This window comes from Nothobranchius furzeri, chromosome 12 (genome assembly GCF_043380555.1).
Source record: "Nothobranchius furzeri strain GRZ-AD chromosome 12, NfurGRZ-RIMD1, whole genome shotgun sequence".
NCBI classification, from domain to species: domain Eukaryota; kingdom Metazoa; phylum Chordata; class Actinopteri; order Cyprinodontiformes; family Nothobranchiidae; genus Nothobranchius; species Nothobranchius furzeri.
Genome location: NC_091752.1, coordinates 45,842,887 through 45,865,408, shown reverse-complemented (window position 1 = coordinate 45,865,408; position 22,522 = coordinate 45,842,887). Strand labels below are relative to the sequence as shown.

General features: G+C 46.3%; 1 protein-coding gene across 3 annotated transcripts in view; it reads right to left on the bottom strand.

Annotated features, from left to right (window-relative positions):
• LOC107373653 (TBC1 domain family member 12) overlaps nt 1-22,522 on the bottom strand; it is a 56,190-nt gene that overhangs the window by 9,654 nt on the left and 24,014 nt on the right. For 2 of the 3 annotated variants that reach the window (XM_070542640.1, XM_070542638.1), the window contains exons 2-9: nt 21,174-21,321; nt 17,914-18,026; nt 17,605-17,687; nt 16,909-17,026; nt 16,730-16,836; nt 15,857-15,940; nt 15,686-15,780; nt 15,537-15,608 (exon numbers count right to left, since the gene is read on the bottom strand). In XM_070542640.1, the coding sequence (XP_070398741.1) occupies nt 15,537-15,608; nt 15,686-15,780; nt 15,857-15,940; nt 16,730-16,836; nt 16,909-17,026; nt 17,605-17,687; nt 17,914-18,026; nt 21,174-21,257 (756 nt within the window). In that variant the 5' untranslated portion in view covers nt 21,258-21,321. The remainder of the gene's footprint in view (nt 1-15,536; nt 15,609-15,685; nt 15,781-15,856; nt 15,941-16,729; nt 16,837-16,908; nt 17,027-17,604; nt 17,688-17,913; nt 18,027-21,173; nt 21,322-22,522) is intronic. The other variant, XM_070542639.1, reaches the window with a different exon arrangement.

Here is a 22,522-nt window from a genome sequence, read left to right as displayed (position 1 = left end):
CACCTCTATTTAGACCGCTCCCCCAGTCCACGAAGGGTGCAAGGTGCCGATTGGGGTTATGCACCCCAAGCTGCACCTCAACCATCCACCCATCCTAGCTACTCCGGTATTCGGCATGCCGATAACCAGCTGCATGACCAAGCATCATACGCCAGTCCGTACCCGGACAGAGCGTATTACGCAGAAGCCCCAGTTGAAAGACGCAGGCTGCACTACGCAGACGTGCCCCGGGAGGAGGACCTCCCAAGACACCCACGTGACGTGCCAGCAGCCCGCCACAACATGCCGAACCCCGATTTGGGCCCCAGGAGTCAACATTGGGAGCCCAGAGCACACCAGCGATATCCAGCGCCTTCTGAGACAGACCGTGGGTCAGAGTCAGAGGATGACGCGCCGTACCGTGAGTCAGGGCTCCGTGTACGTCAAATTGAATCGCTAGCTAAAGACATAGAACGCTTTGATCCTAACACCAATGAATCCAACGTCGACGATTATCTCAGGGAGATAGAACGTTGTCTGCTTGATCTTCCAGCACCCTCTTCAAGGGAAAAGCTCAAGCTAATTTGGAAAACCACATCTAGAACGGTGCACGGTTTCATGGAAACTCTACCACCTGACATTCGTGATCGGTACTCCTCGCTCTGCCGAGCGTTGAGGGATGAATACGCCACGTATGCAGACTCTGCGTCAGCTACAATGTGGGCCTTCTCCATCAAACACTGGAGAAACGAACCCCCCAGAGAGTATTATCGCAGACTCAAAAGTGCTTATTTCCAAGGTCGAAACGGCCCTGGGCTCGAGGAAGACCCTGCCTTCAGATCCCTGTTCATTCACAACCTGCACGAGTGTGTTCGATCCGAAGTCTCAATGTATTGTCGGATGAAAAAACTGACAACTCAGGAGATTAGGAGATATGCTCAACAGGCTTGGGAAGCCGGCGGAAAGCCCCAAAAGCCTGACGCACATCACCGCGTCATGCACCTAGCTCCCGACACCGAGCCGCGTTTGGAGCTCGAAGGCACAGAAGCTCCACCCACTAAGCCAAAATCTGCTAAACCTAGACCTGTTAAACCGCGAGAGCAGTCCCAATCTCCTCAACAGGGGAAGGGGGGTGCTGATTGGCTGCCTAGGTCTGGACAATCAGACAGGAAGTGGCCCAACCAAAACCAACGGCAAGCAGGTCGGAACAGTGGAAGGTTTAAGGAGCGCCGCCCACAGGTAGGTCCCGGACGCGAGTCCGCAGATGAGTTTCTGACCAAAGCCGACGTCCAGGAGATGTTTCAGCAGTTCCTAGCTAAACAGAAGGAACAGCTGAGATCTGCAGAAGAAACCCTTACACCAAAGTCGTCTTCTAAGAAGCCAGACCCAGAGCCAACGTCAGCATGACTAGGCGTGGCTCAACCCCCCAGCGTGGCCAGGACCTACCTGATCAGCTGGGGGAACACTACGGGTAGATCACAGGAGTCTCCTGAAATCTACCCCCCAGAGAAACCTGATACTAAATTTCTGAAGTTCCTTGGTGACTTAACAAACCATGATCATGCTCGCCGTTTGTACTGTAGCACCAACGTAGGTGGATGCATACAGGTTGATGCTCTGCTGGATACCGGCTCAGAAATCACCCTGATGTGCTCCACACTGTTCCATCGCGTGTCTGACACCATGCGGTCGCTCGGGAAACCAGTCCAGGTTGAACCTTGTGACCTGAAAATCACCAGCTACACCCAGACCCGGGAGTGTATCACTCACCGGGCGTGGCTGGACATCACCTTCCAAGACATGACTCTGGTTCACCCGTTTTATGTCTGCCCGCTAGACACTGAACCACTTCTCATTGGTCAGGACCTGCTTGAACGTCTAGCTCCCCTCATCGACTGCCAGAAGGGTCAACTGTGGGCCCAGGTGAACACACCTAAGCCCTGGAACCCGGATAGCAGCCGACCATCCTCCATTCTTGAGGTCAGCATAAGTGAGCCGCAAAACCCTTGTTCCAAGGTCATGCCCCTCCCTACGGCTCCCACAGACGATGACCGCCTGCAAAGGCACGAAACCGCTCCTGGAACTCCGCTCCGCGCACATTCATCTTTTCTCTGCTCGCTGAAGAACGTCAGCCTGCAGCCATATGCACCACAAATAGTTGGTGGTCTTACCATCAACTGCACCCACATCTCAGATGCTCGCCTTGCTCTTTGGTCTGAAAAGTCAGCCATCAGCCAGCAGACGTTTGAACACCTGCGTCAGAAGGACCCCCTTCTGGTCAGTGTGACACGTAGCCATCGGCTCTTGTCACCTACTTGGCCGCAGAGGCTCCTGAAAGCGCCAGAGGTCTGCTCTCTGACTATCCAACTTGGAGCAAGACAGCTCACACATACATTCAGCATCATACCACAGCTTGATCCACCTGCACTCATTGGAGCAGATCTGCTGGTTCGACTAGGTGCCCAGCTGGACACTTGCAATCAAGTCCTTTGGGCCCGGGCCACACCTTCCTCTGAGCCTCGCTCAGAAGGCCGTGAACACTTGCTGTCCGGACAGACCATTCCACAGGCCTGCCGTGCAGTGGTTGAGGCCAGCACGGTTCTGCCCCCACTGGTCAAAGGAGTGCCTGTTCGTCTGACTCTGATGAAGCATCAGAAGCTGCCAGGCACACAGGCCTTCTTCCAGCCATCACCACACTTCTTGGAGCTCAACTTAGCCGTCTGTGGCACGCCACTCTTGGAGCTGAACAATCGTTCTGCGTACTTGTTGGTCGAAAATCCGACCCAGAGTCCTATCCACCTGCCGGCAGGAAAGCCCTTGGGCATGCTGATAGATAGCTCATTCCATGACTTCGAACTTTCAGTCCCCGTGATCGGACAACTTCCGTTGTTCTTGAACGACAGACAGGTTGGTGCAGACACATTCAGTACTTTCCCTTCACAAATGATAACCATCAAGCGGCATGAAGCCCTTCCTGAGGAACCCATTTGCAGTGCAACCTTAGATACTGACAGCGGTCAGTGTCTAACGGTTTTTGCAATAAATACTCAACCCTCTGAGTCACCGGTTGAAAGCCCGGAACACCAGAGACCCTCCTCCTCTGAACCTTATGACGGCTTCGAGGCCGAAGTCAGCCAGCAGCTTGACAAAGCGGATGCGCTGGAGTCAGAGGAGCAGAGAGCAGAGCTTAGAAGCCTGTTCTATGAGTTTCAGTCCGTCTTATCCAGGGACTCCCTGGACTGTGGACTCACAAACCTGCACACGGTTCGCATTCCAACGAACCCGAATGCCCCTCCTACTTTTGTACGTCAGTACAAGATTCCCCTCGCTGCTTATGAGTCGATCCAGGAGATCCTCGATCAGCTGAAGGAGAAAAACATCATCAGAGAGTGTAACTCCACTTACAACTCTCCCATCTGGCCGGTTCTGAAACCGACTGGGAAATGGCGTCTCACCATAGACTATCGTGCACTGAACAAACAAGTACCTCTCTCCAGGTGGCCTGTGATCCATTTAGATCAGGAGCTAGCCAGAGTCAGAGATGCTCGTTTCTTCTCTACGGTTGACGTAGCCAACGGCTTCTGGACCATGAAGGTTGAGCCGGCGGACCAGTATAAACTGGCTTTCTCCTTTGGAAATCGCCAATATACTTGGAACCGCTGCCCCTTTGGCTACTCTAACTCACCTGCCGAGTTCAACATCTTCCTCCACAAAGCCATGTCAGATGCTGCTTCCAGAGGGAACCTCATATATGTCGATGACATCTTGATGAGGAGTCGAACCTTCGAGGAGCACCTGGCCGAACTCCGTCACGTGCTGCAACAGCTCGCTGACGCCGGAGCTAAATTGGCGATTCTCAAGGGACAGTGGTGTCGAACCAAAGTGGAGTATGTTGGACTGCTGGTTGGCCCTAATGGAGTCGAGCCCCAAGCGGGACGCATTAGAGCCATTCAGGACATCAAAGCCCCAGCTAATCTGACCGAACTCAGGAGCTTCCTCGGAGTCTGCAACTACTCCAGGCAGTTCATTGAGGAGTACGCTGAAATAGCGAGGCCCCTCACTGAGCTGCTTCAGAACGACACACCTTTCGTGTGGGACAGACCCCAAGAACACTCCTTCCAGTTCCTAAAACAGAAGTTGGCGTCCGCACCCTGTCTGGCTTACCCAGACAAGGATAAAGAGTTCTACATAGAGGCTACTTTCTCCTCTCACTGCCTGAGCGCTGCTTTGAAGCAGAAACACGATCAGGACATGAGAGTTGTGGCATACGCCAGCAAGCCTCTGAGCAAGGTGGAACTCCAGTTCTCAGACTGCGAGAGAGCTCTCCTCTCTACAGTCTGGGCCGTCGAACACTTTCGTAGTTACATCGGTGGACAGAAAGTGATCATTGAAACGTGTCATCAGCCTGTTACCTTCCTAAACAGCCAGCGTCTGCGCGAAGGAAGAGTGTCAAACAGCCGCATTGCGACGTGGATGATGGTGCTCCAAGGATATAACATTGAGGTCAAGTATGGTCAGAACACCAAGCTAGCGCTAGGACAAGGGCTAGCAGGCTGCCAGCAATGTGACTCTGACTCCGTCATGGGCCCCCTGGACACACCTGCCGCAGTCTACCCAACCGCATCCAATCATCGCTACTTTGATGAGAATGTTTGCCAAGGGCTTCCGAAAGTTTACACTGACGGATGCGCCTACCTTCACGAAGGCCAGCTCCGTGCCGGGGTTGGAGTCGTTTGGGTGGACTGTGACACTAAGCAACCAAATCACTACCGGTTGGGCCAAAAGTCTAGTCAGTACGCCGAAATTGCTGCAGTGTTGATAACCCTCCAGCAGGCGGCAGCCTTGGACATCACTCAAATCGTCCTTTGCTCTGATTCAAACTACGCTAGACACAGCTTCATCTCTCACTTCCCCATGTGGAAGGAGAACCACATGAAAAACGCCAGGAACAGAGACGTGAAACACTCGGAGTTATTCCTAGCGTGTGATCTGCTCACCACTGAGAAAGGCATAATGGTCTACTGGAAAAAGGTCAAAGGTCACTCCAGGACCCTAGGTCCAGAGAAAGATGGTAATGACGAAGCTGACCGCCTTGCTAAGCTCGGTGCTGACCAGGGAACCTGCTGGGAATTCAAAGACGAGTGGCTTCCACCCAAGGCCGTTCACAAGGTCTGCGCGATTACTCGTCGCCATGCTAAACAGGCAGACGAACCTCGGACCGTTGAGGTACCCGTGTTTCTAGGCAGACAACCACATGACGCGGACCTAGTCACCATGCAGGAACAAGATCCTGACCTGAAGCTCATCCGCGAGCTTCTCCAAAAGGGCCCGATGTCTAAACAACCGTCATCACCTACTGGCGCAAGCCGAGATTTGGTAACCCTGCATCGTCAACTCGCGCATCTGACACTACAAAACGATTTGTTAGTTTACATACGTGACGATCACAGCCCGCCGCGCTGGGTTGTTCCACTCGACCACAGAGGAGTGATGCTTGCCTACGCCCACGACACTCCGGTTGGAGGTCACCGCGGAACAAAAGCTACCCTCGCGTCACTGACAGAAGTAGCATATTGGCCATCGATGTCCAAGGATGTACACAGCTATGTCCAAGGCTGCCTCATCTGTGCCCAGTTTCAACCCTCCCAGCCGCTTGCTAGAGCACCACTGCAACGCAGGGGAATAACCTTCCCTTGGTCCCACCTGCAGATCGACTGGGTTGGACCGGTTCCCAAATCGGCAAGAGGAAACAAATATATGCTAACTGTAACTTGCAGTTTCACAAAGTGGGTGGAATGCCTTCCAGCGCCAAACGATACAGCCGTCACAACCGCTGTACTGCTGATTAACCACGTTTTCAGTCGATGGGGACTTCCACTCTGCATTGACTCTGACCGGGGAACTCATTTCACATCCAGTGTAATGACGTCCCTGTTTGAACTTCTGGGAGTGGAAGTGAGATTCCACCTCCCCTATCACCCACAGTCATCCGGACAGGTCGAACGGATGAACCGCACGGTCGTCTCTATGCTCAAAAAGTACGTCTGCTCCACTGGGAAGGACTGGGACGTCAAGCTCCCTCTGGTCCTGATGGCCATACGGTCCACTCCACAGCGATCCACGGGGGTTACGCCCTTTGAGATGATGACCGGCAGACTGATGACTCTACCACTGCACCTCCTGTATCACCCAGAGGATGTCGGTGTTGCCACTGCCTATACCGCTCATCAGTATGTGGCAGACTTGAAAACACACCTCAGAGCTACGTTCGCGCACGCTCAGAAGAAACTGGAGACCAACGTAGAAGGCGCTAAGGCCTACTACGACCAAAAGACAACCAGCCGCGAATACGAGGTGGGTGACAAAGTATTCTACTTTCGGTTCGCCCAACCGGCACGCAAACCTAAGAAGTTCCTGCCTGGCTGGTCAGGACCATTTGAGATCGTGGCAAAACTCTCTCCAGTTGCATACAGGTTACGCATCACCAAAGCGAGACAGGAGCCTGTCTACAAATGGGTGCATGCGAACCAAATCAAACCCTACGTCAAACCATCCCCGCGGGTACAGAGACCAGACTCCCCGCAGGAGGTAGACGTAGTCTCGACATAGTTCTATGCATGGAAATGGAAACGGGGGGAAAGTGCACGTTTAACCCACTAACATGTACTAACCGACAAAGAACCAGCCCCCCCCCCCCCCCCCCCCCGCCGTCACTTTCACTAACCAAGAGAAACTCCTTCCTAGACCGCTAACAGGATGTACCTACTAAAACCTTACAGGGTACTCTGGTACCTACACTAGGCTCTGATTAATGGATCTCTACGTGCAATCAAGACTTTGTCTGAAACCATACCTCAGGATATTGTGTACACACGAGTGGTGAGAGATTTGATGTAGGACCTGCTCAGGGAAGTAAGTTCCACGCTGGACAGCTTGGTTGAAAGTCGTATTTCCCCGTACTTGGTACCACTGGACCTGCTCAAAGTTAGCTTGACAGCTGCTACCCCTCTACTGTGCACCTTTCACAAATCCACCTAGCGTACAGCCTAGGTAGTGCAATTCCCATTCACGTTGATGCAGAAAATTAGAACTCGGTTTCCTGTTACATGTTCCCATAATTGTGACACCTCACATCTATAGGTTTAAGTCGATGCTGAACATTGGTATTTGAAAGGACGGTAGGCATTTCCACTTTGAACTAGAAACCTGGCACTCCATCACCTCAACCTCGAACAGCATGACTCAGAGATTGAGATCATGGACGCTTTCCAGGGTTATAACTTTGCCTTCGATTTAGAAATTGACCAACAATTACTGATTGAAGGAACCAAATTTGCTAAGTTCACACAAAACCCGCGTGAACTTACTTTGACGCCCAAGACGCTACATTGACACAGATTATACGACTTTAATCTGCACATTGGTCGCCCTGGGGATGGAATGGCTCATCACGGCCGTGATTGCTTATTCCGCCTACAGGCGTGTTAAGAAACTCCAAGATAAGATGCACTTGCTCACCTACGGTGTGCCTCGTGACCGCGTTCGGGTAGACTCCAAGCGCGAATGTACCACACCTGTCTAAAGGGGGTGAGCAACATTTTCTTTGTTATTCTGTAACCCTAAGAGTAGTTCTCACTTTAGTCTACCTCACATTTTTTATCTGAGTGTTGCATTATGACACATTCTTTATAAGCTACACACTGAATGTATGACCTAAGAATGTATTTTATGAGACCTCAAGGTTGCTATGAATTTTCTTGGGTGTTATATGTTGTTTTTTTTTTGGGTTTTCTGTATTTTTGTTTCGTACTTGGTCACATATTAACTAGTGGTTATGTGCCGGCCCAGCTCAGTCTGTCAATGACTCTGTCTGACGCACCAGCACATTGTAGTACCTCTTAGTTTTATGGTCCTTGTTTTAGCCCAAAGACTGTCCTGATCCACCCTTTGGACCAAAAAGGGGGGAATCGTGGGACCACATAGGTCAATGCGCGTTTGCGAACTATGGACCTCGTACATCACCGCGTGCTCCATAAACTGAACTGTATGGCCGGCGGTGAGATGCCTTTGTGTCCACTCGTGGAGTTAACCGCCCACCGACCTTCCTCCTTCTACACTACTACCTCTCGCATGGACGACATCTTCATTGCGTACCACCTGCGTGAGTGGCTTCTTCTCGTTATGCGCGTTGGGGACTATCCCGTTTCCTATCCTCTTTGTGCCTGACCAGGATCAAAGACCAAAGGCGCCAGGATCCAAGACAAAGACCAAAGACAAAGGCGTCCAAGGAGACCAACGTCCTAAGGGACAAACCCACCTGTGCTTCCGACAATCAAGTCGACCTACGTTCATGAGGAACAAACCCATCTGTGCTTCCGACGATCGAGCTTTGGGCGCGATCCCCGAAACCAAAAGGGGGAATGTTGAGGGTCTGACCTCATGAGGAAATTACTATGCAGTGATTTTCTCCAAAATGACTGTGCTTAAATTGCTCTGAAAAGCAAATAATCACATCAGCGCCAAGAAACTTCATTTCCCATGATGCTTTGCACACGGAAGCATTGGGTGATGTTACCGCCTAGTACCAGAAACACGTTCTGCGCATGTGCGGGAAGCCGTGGAGCTTTTCCCGCGAACTAAGACCATAAATCTTCAGCAGAGACAAAGAATCCTCGTTCTTTTGCCCAGGATACCTGGCGGTGAGGACACGCTTGTCGAACGCTCCGACTTCTTTGAGCACGCGGAAGCTCTAAGAGCCAAGTTGAGCCCACGGGACCGCTGATCTGCTCGTTTCTGCTCCCCTCCAGCTGATGTTTGAGGACACAGAACCAGCGGAAGGAAACAACAACTCCATCCAGCTCTCAGAAACGCTGTAAGTTGTCAACTCAGCCCAAAAGGAACTTCGTTTTCTTTGTGTCCAGCCGTGGAGAAACACTCGTGGAGCCAAACAACGGAGAAAGCATCAAACCGACGGATGACGCTGGAAACTGCGGAGAAAAACGGAGAACCGTCAAATCATAACAGCGGGGGACGCCTTGCTGCTTTGGTGATCAGAAAACTCATTTTTTTCTCTCCTTTTCTTCTCCCGTTTCCTCTATAGTCCAGAATAAGCAATAAACCGCGTCTATTGCTTAAAAAGTAGCTTCGTGTTTTCCTCTTTCGTTCCAAATTCGTCCTTCGGGTCATTTTGAAAGAATAAACTGCTTATTGATCATTGTTTGGTATCTTTAAATGTTCGGCCATGGCCAGGCTGATAAACTAAGGATATTAACTCGTGATTAATCTTTTGTGTTGTTGCATGATCCTTTGAAATGTTTTGAGTGATTTAAGGTTAAGTTACTACTGATTCTAAGTGCTTTGGAAGTTAAAGTGCAAGTTGCCACCCACACTTTAGCCAGACAAAGGAGTCAGCCATCTTGTATTCAAGACTCCATTTTGAATCCATACACACGCACACACACTACTCCTTTGTGAGAACAAAGGACCCCATTCATACATCCTACATACACACAAAACACCTTGAACATTATTTTGAATATACATCCTTTTATTATATCACATGGTTATTATTCATTTATGCCACTGTTTATTCATTTGACAAATTGTTAATTAAACGTTATAAAATTCAGATTTTCGTCTCCAGTAGCTTTGTTGTGTCGAAGAGAAGTCTCTGCTCCGAGGATTCTACGAACTTCAAGAAAGACTGATAAGAGTTTTGGATTCAATTTTTCCCCGGTAAAAGGGGAATGGTGCCCCGTATATCTAAGAATATCTTAATTAATTAATAAATCAGTAAATATTTACATATTTACAGAATTTATTGAAGAATCCAAAAGTAAGTTAACGCTTACGAATTGTTCGCTCCTAATAACCCCAACAGCGACAACATTTTGTACCATATGCACAAACGCTGCAGCCTAGTGAACTAGACCAAATTCTTTCTTTCAATCAACCAATCAAATTTTATTTGTATAGTACCTTCCACTGCCTTTACAGATGCCCAGGGCGCTGAACATAACTTAAAAACAAAAAAGAACTAAGAGACCACACGACAGATTAAAACTGCATAAAAGAGTGACTAAAATAACAAAACAGATACGATAAAAGACTAAAATTCTAAAAATCCATATTACACAAAAGCCAAATGTTAAAAATGAGTCTTCAAACGACTCAAAGACCTGCAGTGATGGGGATTGTTTGACAACAAGTGGGAGCTCGTTTCATAGTGTTGGAGCTAGGACAGAAAAGGCCCAATCACCTCTTGTTTTCAGCCTTCTTCTTGGGACGATGAGCAAATCTTGGTTAGCTGAGCGAAGAGAGCGCATAGGGGTATGCATCTGAAGCAACCCAGCCAGATATGGTGGGGCACGACCGTTGAGGGACCGGAAGACAAACAACAAGACCTTAAACTTTGCCCAGCAATCCACAGGGAGCTAGTGTAGGGAAGGCAGGACAGGAGTAATGTGTGTTGTTTTGTTTGAACCTGTCAGGAATCTAGCTGCCGAGATCTGAACCAACTGCAAACTCTTTGCAAAGTTTGGTCTAGAAACGCTCCATTGGAACCTCTGCAGCTCCTAGCAGAATTCCGGCTGGCCAATCACAGCTCTCTATAGGGGTTTCAAACTGAAACTCTGTTCATCCAGTGGGCAGGATTATGTGACGAAGTGGAACAAGATGGCGACAGCTCATTTGAAACGGCTTGTACATCAGTTTTGGATGATTTGGACTTGGGCTTTATTATAATCAGGAGCAGATAGATGTATTTAAGTCCTTTATTTAGAAAAAAAAATAAAGTATGTATTTTTGCCTTTTTAACAACAGGCCTTGTTTACAGACATCCATTGTGGTGAGTACATCACATTGTTCATTGTCCAGTAGCATGCGGAGATCGTTTGACAATAGTAGAACCCGCCCCACAACCGAGAGCCCTTAATGGAGCTTGCCAGGCTACAAACACTGCTAAAATGGCTTCCAAGTGAAAACGGGGACCCTGCCCAAATGGACAAAAACATCCCTATGATGCATGTGTGAAGTCACAGGTGGTCTGTTTAGGTTTGAGAGGGGAGGGCTTGGTGACGGAGCGTATCTGAATCTGTGTTGCTGATTGGTTGGGAGTCTAGTATTAAGCTACTTGATAGGTTATATTGAAAAAGGGAAACTTTTTATTTAAGTCTTAATTGACCATCACACCACACGATTATTGATAGTGTAGCGTATCAAATGGCAAAGTATTTAATCAATTTAACCAAAAATTAACTTCTTCATACAAGTCAATCTGGCGTCATGGTGCTGATATGAAGTCTATGAACTTGCCCCGATATTCTTAACTTATCATGTGGTACGTCACAAGTCATCAAGTCTGCAGAAGACACAGGACTACTCATCTATCCTCTTTGAATACAGTTTATCTCTCCTGGCTGATAAATGACTTTATAACTTTATAAGTTTATATAATCGTATTTTGTTGAATGGACAACATGTTTAAATCCAAAGTGTTTTAATAATGAGTCCTATACTCAACATTAATGAATGATTTTCCAGTAATGATTTATTTCAGAGCTTAAATGACACCAGATTAGTAATTGTTGAATTTAATGTTCATTTATCTGTATCCACATCAATATATTATTATTAATGGTTAAAATATTTTTGCTTCACATTAAGAAATAACCTTCCTAAGTGTTTAGAGAAGCGAGTGGTGTCTGAGGTATTTTGGTAATGCCCTTTAAACTCTATGTTAAAGACGGACTTGTCTAAATTTGTAAACAACAGTTTATGTAAATTAGTGTTCACTTCCTGAACTAACCAGTTCTAAGCCAGCTTCCTGATTTGGCCAATGAAGTAAGCAAGGTCAAAGCCTCTTTGCAACACTTGCAAGCTGATCAGACGCAACAACTCATCAGACGTGGAACATCTTATTAGCAGACCCTGGTATTATCTTATGACCGGTGATAATTGAAATCAAAGGGAACTATGACCCTTGAGATTCCAGGAGCCACTCCATCTAGTGACATCACCAACCTCGCTGCTTTTCCTCCGGATCACCCAGAGCTTCCAACATGGGTATTGTAGACCTGCACAATGGCGTCGGATGGGTTCATGAATAATTGATAGCTTGTTAAACCATACAATCAGACTGATTTTATAAACCAGATATTACTTAACAAGGTTTTGCTACATAACATCTAAGCTTACATCCATCATTTCATTTATTACCTCAGTAACATTATTAAAACACCACTTTTCATAATTTGTCATGTATCCTAATTGGTTTAGAAATATAGTATTAAATTAATTTTTATAAACTATTTTCTTGACTGTCTGAATAAATATGAAGTGTGTGTTTCCCTGGCAGTCCAAAGAACCTAAGTTCATATTAAATCAAATATTCAAAGACCAATAAGATTGATAATTCATACTTAAATGGAATATCACATCTTATTGATCATTCAGTAAAAGTAACCACTTCCATCACGTTACAATAGATATACAGCGCTCAGCATAAACGAGTACACCTCCCTTTAAAAAGTATGAATTTAATCAGTAGCTCAATGAACAAAACAATAATTTCCAGAAATTTTACAAGGCTGGGTTTTATTGAACACTTGTTTAACTCCCTAACATGAAATTAAGGTTAATAATATAACCAAGGGGACAAAATCTTCAGTTTTACTTAATTTGGATAAAGCAAAATGAACACACCACACAACAAAAACTATTACATCTAGTATTTTGTAAGACCAATGTGATTTTCAAGGACAGCACCAAGTCTTCTGTTTATGGAATGAGCAAGATGGCGACATATAAGCTGCAGTGTTTCCACTCTTCAAGAAGAACCTCTTTTAGAGCCTGGATGCTGGATGGAGAGTGATGCTCAACTTGCTGCTTAAGAATTCCCCACAGGTGTTGGATTGGGTTCAGATCAGGAGACATACTTGGCCATTAGGTCATCTTCACCCTAGGGCTGTAGCGAAGCCTCGACGAAGTCGACGGCTCGATTCTAAAAATTTGTCGACGTCAGATCCGGAAGTCGACGCACCGCGCCCACTTGTTGCATCCCCAGGAGTTTGTAAATAGAGGAGGAATCTGCCTGTTTTTCCTCTAGTTCACCCTCTTCTCCGCCTTCACTAACATCTCCGCCAAATACCGAAGACCCGGAACAACGTCCGTCCACTACTAGATTATTTTCCTGTTTTGCCCGCCTTCGTCTCCCGGCAACAGACAACAACTTCCGGGGTCAGATGCGCTGCTTCGTGTCTATCGCAGATGTAGAAAATCACCGGGAGCGCTTCTCCCTTCATTAAGAAGCTTCTTTCAGACACGAGGAGAGCTGTTTTGGTGGTAGCAGTCTCTCCTCCGTGCTGGTCTGTTTGCTGCTGGGTGTTTTTTGTTTATTTAAACTTGGTAACTTGAACTTAACGTTGGTAAAGCTACTGTTAGCATCTTCGCTAACAGCTTCTTGCGTTGGGATAAGCCGTTACGTTTTGGTTTAGAGTTCATCTTTTTTGTGGTGTAGATCTCCCTTTTATTACATTTAGAGTGTTGTGGGTTTTCGGTTTAGTGTAAAATATCACCTGAGTTTGGTTTAACCCGTAAGACCACTCGCCTCACGCACATAAGTGACCAAAACAAAGCAGCATGGAGACACTCCATCTTCTACCACCTCTCAGGCAGCAGCCTGCACTCCCAAGTTCTACACGTCACCAGAACATAACCAAACAACACAATAAACGCAGTGGTATACAAAATGGAAGGCCTGTAGTGTTTATTCTCTTACAGTAAGAATTTATCAATTTTTTTGAGGAATTTATTTGAGATTTTCTGGTTTTTGTTAATTGTGCAATAGAAAAATAATCATTAGATTAATTTTCTAAATAGTCATTAGAACAGTCGACTATTCGATAAAATAATCATCAGAATAATCGTTTTAAAAATAATCGTTTACCCCCAGCCCTACTTCACCCTGTTCTTCTTCGGAAATGCAACTGTAGCTTTAGATGTGTGTTTTGGATCATTGTCGTGTTGGAAATGTAGTGCACGGAGTGATGACAGCATCTTCTTCAGCATAGAGCAGTACATTGTTGAGTTCATGATACCATCAATGAAGTTCTGCTCCCCAACACCAGCAGCACTTATGCAGCCCACATAAGGACACCGCCGCCACCATGTTTCACTGTAGGCACCATGCATTTCTCTTTGAAATCCTCACCTGTACAACGCCATACTGTTTTGAAACCATTCGTTCCAAAAACAGTGATCTTTGTCTCATCACTCCAGAGTCTAGAGTCCCAGTAGTCTTCATCTCTTTCAGCATGGGCCCTAGCTAATCCTAGATGTGCTTTTTTGCGCATGGGCTTTAGGAGAGCCTTCATTCATGGACGATACCCATGCATGCCATTCCTTTGCAGTGTGCGCCATATGGTGTCCCTGACCCTAACCCTTCTCATCAGAAGACGCTCCTGAGATGCTAACTTCCGTGGACTTCCTGGATGTCTCTGTAAGATGGCTGCACTTCCATCTTTCTTAAATGTTTGGATCACTTTTGCTGCAGTATTCTGACTAATATGTAAAGCTTTGCTGATCTTCTTGTAGCCCTCACCTTTATTGTGTAAAGAAATTATTTCCTTTCTCGAATTTTGTGACATTTCTCTTCCATGTGGAGCCACTGCTGACAGCATGAAATGGGAAGAGCTTTTCTTTGTTAAGTAATTCCCTTTTATAGCCACCTGTCTGATAGACACCTCTTAATGAATCATTAGACTGACCTGTGGTTGAATGCCTGTTAATTAGAATTGTGTAGTCTTAACTCATACACTAACAGCCGTTTCCTGATCGGTAAAGCCCTTCGCTGTCAGCGTTTCTCACCATTTTTACAGTTTTTTTAAGAGTCACAGAACGTTGCGCGCTAGGATGATGTTGACGCCAAACAACCAAAACAAAGCGGAGACTCACCTCTTACATCAGGAAGAATCCGCGTGTTTTGAGCTTTATCCGTTCCTCCATAATCCGTCGTTGAATTGTGATCGGCAGAAGCTTTTCCGGTTCGCGCCTCACTTTTTTTTACAGGAACAGCCCAAAACGATCTCCTAACATATGGATTTTCTGCTTCCCGATCACGTGACGTGTGACGTACGCGGATGAAGATCGGCTTTAGAGCCGAGATGCTTGTTCTCACAGTGCGGGGGCTCGTTCCGATGCCCACACAGTAAAAAAATGCCAATGACGACTTTAGTGAATGAGTTAAGTGTGACTTTTCTCCTAAGACTATTAAAGGAGTGTACTAATATTAGCAACATGGGCTCGAATGGATTTGTTAGGAAAATCACTTGTTTGTGTTTGGATTCAACAGCCCACATTTGTGGGAGTAGTTTGGTATGTCATAGAAAATGTTGATTCTGAAAGGAAACTAAAGGTTTTCTGACAGATAAAGTGGGGGTGTACTCATTTATGCTGAGCACTGTACATCATTATTGATTATTGACCAGCCCTAGCTCAGCCTCTGTCTGCATCCAGAACTAAAGCTAACCCCTGAAGATGCTGGATGGAGGTGGACTCACGTATCCGATGTCGGGGCGGTAGCAGGTGTAGGCCCCCAGCACACTGTGGAGCAGGTCATGGTAAGGACCCCCCTGCAGAGAAAAAACACCCACAGCTTCAACACCTGAGTTCTCAGCTGCAGGTCGGACACCTGCTGTGGGTTTGCTACCTTCTGGAAGATGAAGAGGGAAGGGAAGGTTCTGGAAATGTCCAGCTTGATGAGGTCCAGACTGGACTCTCTGTCAGCCAGCGAAGCTCCTCCATCTGGCGGCAGAGAGCAGAGCTCAGGATGAAACGCTGAGTAGAAACGGCAGATTAGAGCTTTAGAAATGAAGCGTACCGCTCTCGCTGTCGTTGACTGAACTCGTCTCGCTGTAACTCCTCCACTTCTCTTTGGCCCTGGACAGGAAGATCTCGTACAGCTCTGGACGACAACACAAACATCTCAGAGTTTTATTACACTGAACCCAGGTGTATTCATGCTGAGCCTGTAGCGCCACCTGCTGACCAGAACAGCAACCTTCTGTGATGTCTGGGTGGAGCTAGCTTCAGAGAGACGTCTCCTAAAGTTGGTTTTAACCCTAAAGGTTGTTCCTCTGGAGCTTGTAGGGAGAGGCTCCAGAGGCTTAGCTGTGTCAGTCATTCCACGGATGCAGGATTCCAACTGGTCCCCATCAGAGTTTCTTCAGCAGCTTTCTAGTTTAGCATCAGGTCCCACACAAATATCAGCAGACCCCCAGCTAAAGTATCTTTCCAGAGTTTTCCCCTTTCAGAAATGATGTATGATTTTTCAGAAATCCGTAAAAGTGATTATCTCATCATGTACTGTGATATAATGTAAGCAGTACGTCTTTTTGTTTATTTTTTGCTAAGCACGCCCCCTGACCCGCAGAGCTCTGTGCAATACGAAGCTGAGCACCGAATTAAAGGAATACCTCGGCTGATGCAGAGCTGACGACAACTAAGTCTCTAAAATATAAATATATGAGAACACGACATGGCATGAGAATAATACTTGTAAAACAGCGTGTTTTAGCTGTTTGTCGGCTACAGAAGCACATTTATAAACTAGAGACGTGAAGTCGCCATCTTAAAAAAAACAACTACTTGTGTGATGTGCTTGTCAGTCACTAGATGGTGCCATCGGATAAGAGAAATACTCCGGAAAGAGTGTTTAAGCACACGATGACTTAACAAGTCCCGCCCACTTTACCTGGGGTGATGTTGAGCTCGTTGCTGATTGCGAGGCTCCACACTCGTCCTCTGACTCCAGGAGGAAGTCCCTGCCACCAAAGCTCCCTGACCCGCCTCGTTCCCTTCCTAGACACACACACAAACACACATTGAGCAGCAGAAACAAACATGGGCTGACCCAGGTCCTTAAGGACCTACATGGTGTCCCAGTGAGGCAGAATCTCGTTGTTCCAGACCACCATGGCATTTGAGATGATGTCCTCCTGTCGGTGTCTCTCCTTCATCTGACGCTTCTTCTTCTGGGCTTCTTTCATCTCTGACATGAGAAAAGAACCGGTTTCAGGTTGCAACACCACGAGGAAATGACCTGTGAGCCGGTCGTGACAACCATAGAGATGAATATGTTGACGCCCCATTGGGCGCTGGAGAGAGTAACAGCGTCTCCGCCATATTGGATGTGTCTCCTTATTCTCCAAACCCATCTGGAGTCAACGCAGAGTTGCAACAGCTGGTGCACTATAGAAAACAGATCATGTTGGGCTTTTCTGGGACTTGTCTAGCCTACCTGTTGGGATTTTTTATTTAAATTTATTCTAATTATTTTATGTTATTCCATTTATATTTTAACTGTCCTGTCATTTCGTGCGTCTGATTTTGTACAAAAGCATAATAAAACGTGTTTTAGTTGGGTAAGCACCTTCCTCAGTAGAAAGAAATGCATTGGAGGCAAATGGAGACCCATCCAAGATGGCGGCGGGCCACTACGGCAGCACCACTCCATGGGGCATCTACATATATATGTCTGTGGTGCTGACCACCGGGACCGAGGAGGCCTGTGGTTCTACAGACCTGAAGATTTACTAAAGCTTGTGGATATGAACAGCTGTGTGTTACCTCTTCTCCTGGCTCCCGCCACCATCTCCTCATACTCCAGCTTATGTCTCTGGGTTTCCTCCACGGACTTGGCAGGCAGATTCCTGGAGGACGGATAGAGGATGACTGTTTAACTTCCTAGCTACACAGCAAGTGTTTCACAACTTCTCCCTCCTGTTCTTAGATGTCTGGGACCCTGACGCACTTGAACCAACAGCTGAGACCTGGTTTGAGATATTTCATAATCTGAGTTGAAATCTGAAAAACTGAGTCTGTCCGCTCAATTGTGGCCTCACAATCTTCTCTTCTGGGTGTTTTATTGGGACTCACGCCGGTCGATCCTCCAGGATGAGAGCTGTGGTGGACAGAGGCTCAAACTCCAGGTTCTTCCTCCGTCCTGATGCCAAGGAGTGCTGACAACCCGACTCCTTCACCTCGTCCTGCTGCAGACAATAAACAAAGAGAGGAGGATTCAGGAGAGAAATGGTTCTTTCCTTCTGGAGGAAGGATCTGAAGTTTACTGAGCCCTTTTCCTTCTGTTTTTCTCCGTGTCAGGTTCGATGATGTATCTTTCATGATGTGCATTTGAAGTCCAGGACTTATTTTCCCACAAAATCTAAAATAATGTTTCCCCCCATTTGAAAATAAGTGTGTTCTTGATTCATTAGAATGTGACTTTAAAATTCACGGATATCATATGTAAAATCCATGGCACTCAAAGTATCTTTCCAGAGTTTCCCCCTTTCAGAAATGATTGTATGGTTTCTCAGAAATCCGTAAAAGTGATTATCTCATCATGTACTGTGATATAATGTAAGCAATACGTCTTTTTTGTTTGTTGTTGCTAAGCACGCCCCCTGCCCCACAGAGCTCCGAGCAATAGAAAGCTGAGCGCCGACCAGAACTAAGCCTTAACGCTTACTTGCTTCAAATTTAAGGAATACCTTGGCTGATGTAGAGTTGATGAACTTTTCACGGACAAGTCTCTAAAATATAAATATCTGAGAAAACAACATGACATGAGAATAATACTCGTAAAACAGCGTGTTTTAGCCGTTTGTCGACTACAGAAGCACATTTATGAACTAGAGACGTGAAGTCACAATCTTAAAAGAAACGGTTCCAGAAGCCATTTGTGTGATGTGCTTGTCAACCACTAGATGGTGCCATCGGATAAGAGAAATACTTCGGAAAGAGACAAACAAGCCCTGTTGACTAGCATTCATTTTTTTTACGTTCTTCCGGGAATGGTCCGGAAGTACATGGGCGTGACTTAGACAATGAACGTAAAAATATGTAGAATAGAATTTCTCAAAAGTGTCAGCGTCTGACTCAGAAAATACCAGAGAGACAAACCGAGACTTATGGGCCATTCCCATCTGTACCGGGTCGGCCCGGGCCGGGTAGCCCCAGTCGGCCCCAGCCTGGCCCGGTTGATTCCACACATCCTTGTCTTAAGCCCATGTGGGCTGATTCTACCCACCAATCAGAGGCTTGCTCTAATGGAAGGTGTGAATTTGCTGTCAGCAGTGGGTGTGTTGGCCCTGGTCGGCCTGAAGCAGACCCCCTCGAGAAGAGGGCTGAGAATGAGCCTTGGTTGGCCCGGAAAAATACCAGGCCACCCAGATATGTAAACAACCTACGCTACCCGGCCCGGGCCGACCCGGTACAGATGGGAATGGCCCATAACCTAACGACTGTTGATGCTTTTTCATCAATAAAGTTTTACACACACACAAACATCCATTACTGCATAAACGTTTTAGTACAGGCTGTCTGATGAATGTTTCTATCACCGAGTGTGTGTTCTAACAGTCAAAGTGTGTGAGTGTGTACATGCGTGAATGTGTGTGTGTGTGCGTGCGTTATGGTAACACACTTTTCATCACCAGATGCCTCCCTGCAGCCAGCAGGTGGCGGTAGTGTGTAAGTAGACAATGAAACTGATCCCTGACTCCAGTCAGGGGTCTCCTGTCTGAAGCCAAAAAGGCTCAAACACAAATCCTCGCCTCCAGACCGGAGCAGGAAGGGTTTTTAAATTCAGAATAAAGACCAGTTTTACTAGTGCTCACCTGCCTCAGAGCTGTAAAAGCTGATGTTCCCCCTGTACACACACACACACACACACCACTACTCTACAGCTGCTCAGATGTTGCGCTGCAGATGTTTACCCTCATTCAGACACAACAGCAGGATGAAATCAGAAGAGGACTGGAGTCACCACAGCGCAACGAGTTATACGCCAGGTTCTTTCTAGGACCATCTGGGAATGTTAAAGATCCTATTCTGGAATATGACATTTAAATCGATACATGGGAGTGCTTATATATTATAATGCCTACTTGTGATCAGAACAGATCTGCTAAGCTGCAAGTGTTCCAGCTTGTGTCTGACGTGTCAGCAGCTGAAGCCAAACCACATCTGGCAGGCTAGATCATGAGTCGAGCCACAGCTGTCAGCATTCAGCTCCCAGACGGTCTGAGCGAAGGTCAGAGGTGACACGAGGAGCCTCGGCAGGGCCCGGGTGGGGGGCTGGATAAAGACTAGCCTATGAAAACACACTTTAGTTGGCGTGCTGTCTGTTAGTTTTCACTGGAAGTGAAATGTCATGTGGTTAAAGTTGGGACCACAGAGGAGGAGAAAGAATCTGAGTTTTAGAAGCCTGCAATGGAGCAATCACCATGACAACCTGCTGCAGATCAGCTGAGTGTCGCTGCGATTGAGATTCAAACCTAGGAATAGAACACCGGGCTGATGGTGTGTGTGTGTGTGTGTGTGTGTGTGTGTGTGTGTGTGTGTGTGTGTGTGTGTGTGTGTGTGTGTGTGTGTGTGTGTGTGTGTGTGTGTGTGTGTGCACTTGTCTTCATATGTTTAAGTGGACACATTTTAACTTTAACCTGTACTGTGAGGACATTTTTACATTGTGGGGACATGTTGCTGGTCCACACTATGCTATGCACCCTGAAACTTGGTTTTAGAGGAATGGTGTGAATTAAGTTTAGTTTAGGTTAATTTAGGAATAGATCCCCATTGGTTAGGGTTAGGCATAGTGAAGTAACTAAAAGTAATGGAAGTCAATGGAGGTCCACAAAAACATACAAAATACAAGTCTGTGTGTGAGTGAGTTAGAGAGATAGATAGATAGATAGATAGATAGATAGATAGATAGATAGATAGATAGAGAGAGAGAGAGAGAGAGAGAGAGAGAGAGAGAGAGAGAGAGAGAGAGAACAGAGAGAGAGAGAGAGAGAGAGAGAGAGAGAGATAGAGAGAGAGATAGAGAGAGAGAGAGATAGATAGATAGATAGATAGATAGATAGATAGATAGATAGATAGATAGATAGATAGAGAGAGAGACAGATAGAGAGAGAGACAGACAGACAGACAGACAGACAGACAGACAGACAGACAGACAGACAGACAGACAGACAGACAGACAGACAGACAGACAGACAGACAGACAGACAGACAGACAGACAGATAGACAGACAGACAGATAGATAGATAGATAGATAGATAGATAGATAGATAGATAGATAGATAGATAGATAGATAGATAGATAGATAGATAGATAGATAACAGAACCAACCAGTGGAGGGGTCGATGGGGAGACCACCTCTTTGCGAGGTGGAAGATCAGACTCTTCCTCTCTCATTCCTGTCTTTCCAAACATTCTCCATCCTGGTGCATTGTGGGGCGCTGCCTTGGGCTCTTTGGATCTCCTAGAAAAAAGGCTCCTGAAACAAAGATGAGTTCAAATGTTGCTATTAAAACTCGTGAGTTACCTTAATCTTGCAGGTAAATGAGATAAAATCCCTCATCAGCTCATCCACCATCTCTGTAATTGGGCCTTAATTCTGATGCTGGTGGCGGCAGTAGAGTTTTTAGCCACGTTCATAAGTAGGGTTGTCACGGTAACCGGTATAGCGGTAAACCCCGGTAAAAAAGTTGACAATAAAAATAACCGTCCAGTTTTTAAAAAACTATATTATCTCGGTGGGTTTACCGTGGCCGCGGTTTCAGCGCGGTGACCCTTACCAGCCACCGTCGCTTCAGCTGAAGTTCCCGCGGCGCGCACACGCACTTTTTAATTTGCAACGGCACCAAAACTTTGAAGCTGAAATAACGGCCGAAGGAGGAGACGGCAGCGCCCAGGACATCCATCAGCCCTCAAAGAAGACTAAATCGGAAGTATGGGCATATTTTGGATTTCTGAAAAATGCTGAGGGACAGTTAATAGAAGACTGCTATCCCGTTTGCAGAACGTGCAGGAAACAAGTGTCTGCAGAAGGCAGCAACACTTCAAATCTAATGGCACATCTGCGTGACCATCACCCGCATCTCTACAGCCAGTGCAAGGTAAGTTAACATTAGCATTTTAGCTTAAATGCATGACGCGAGGACTTTTGGTTGAGGGAGAATGCAACGAGTCACTATATACTGCAGCCGCAGCGTCCTCTGCCAGCATTTAAACCGTGTCACGGACACCCTGTTGCTGGATGAAGCATCTTATTTGTTGATGAAGAGAAATATACAATTAGTTCCTTGTCATTGATTTGTTTACTTATTCAATGCCATTTATACTTGAACATTTGGATTTGATTACATAGTGTAGTAGTTATTTTAGTAATTTGTTTAAAGTGGCTATTTATTTTAAATACATATATTTTTTTAAGGTTGACTTGTACAGTGCTCAAGTCAAGTGTGGACTGGAGTTTTAGATTTTCATTTTGATAATGAAGAAAACAAGTATATGAGAAAACAAGTGGTGTTTCTTTGATTTGTTTACATATTGTTTATGTTTCGAATGTTTGGATTTGTATCATTTAAACCTGCACTGACTACTGTAACATGTTCCAGAAAAATAAGCTATTTGTTCCTTTACTTGTGAAAAGTTGCACTTTTGCTAAGGCTTTGTGTTATTTTAGGTTTAATAAA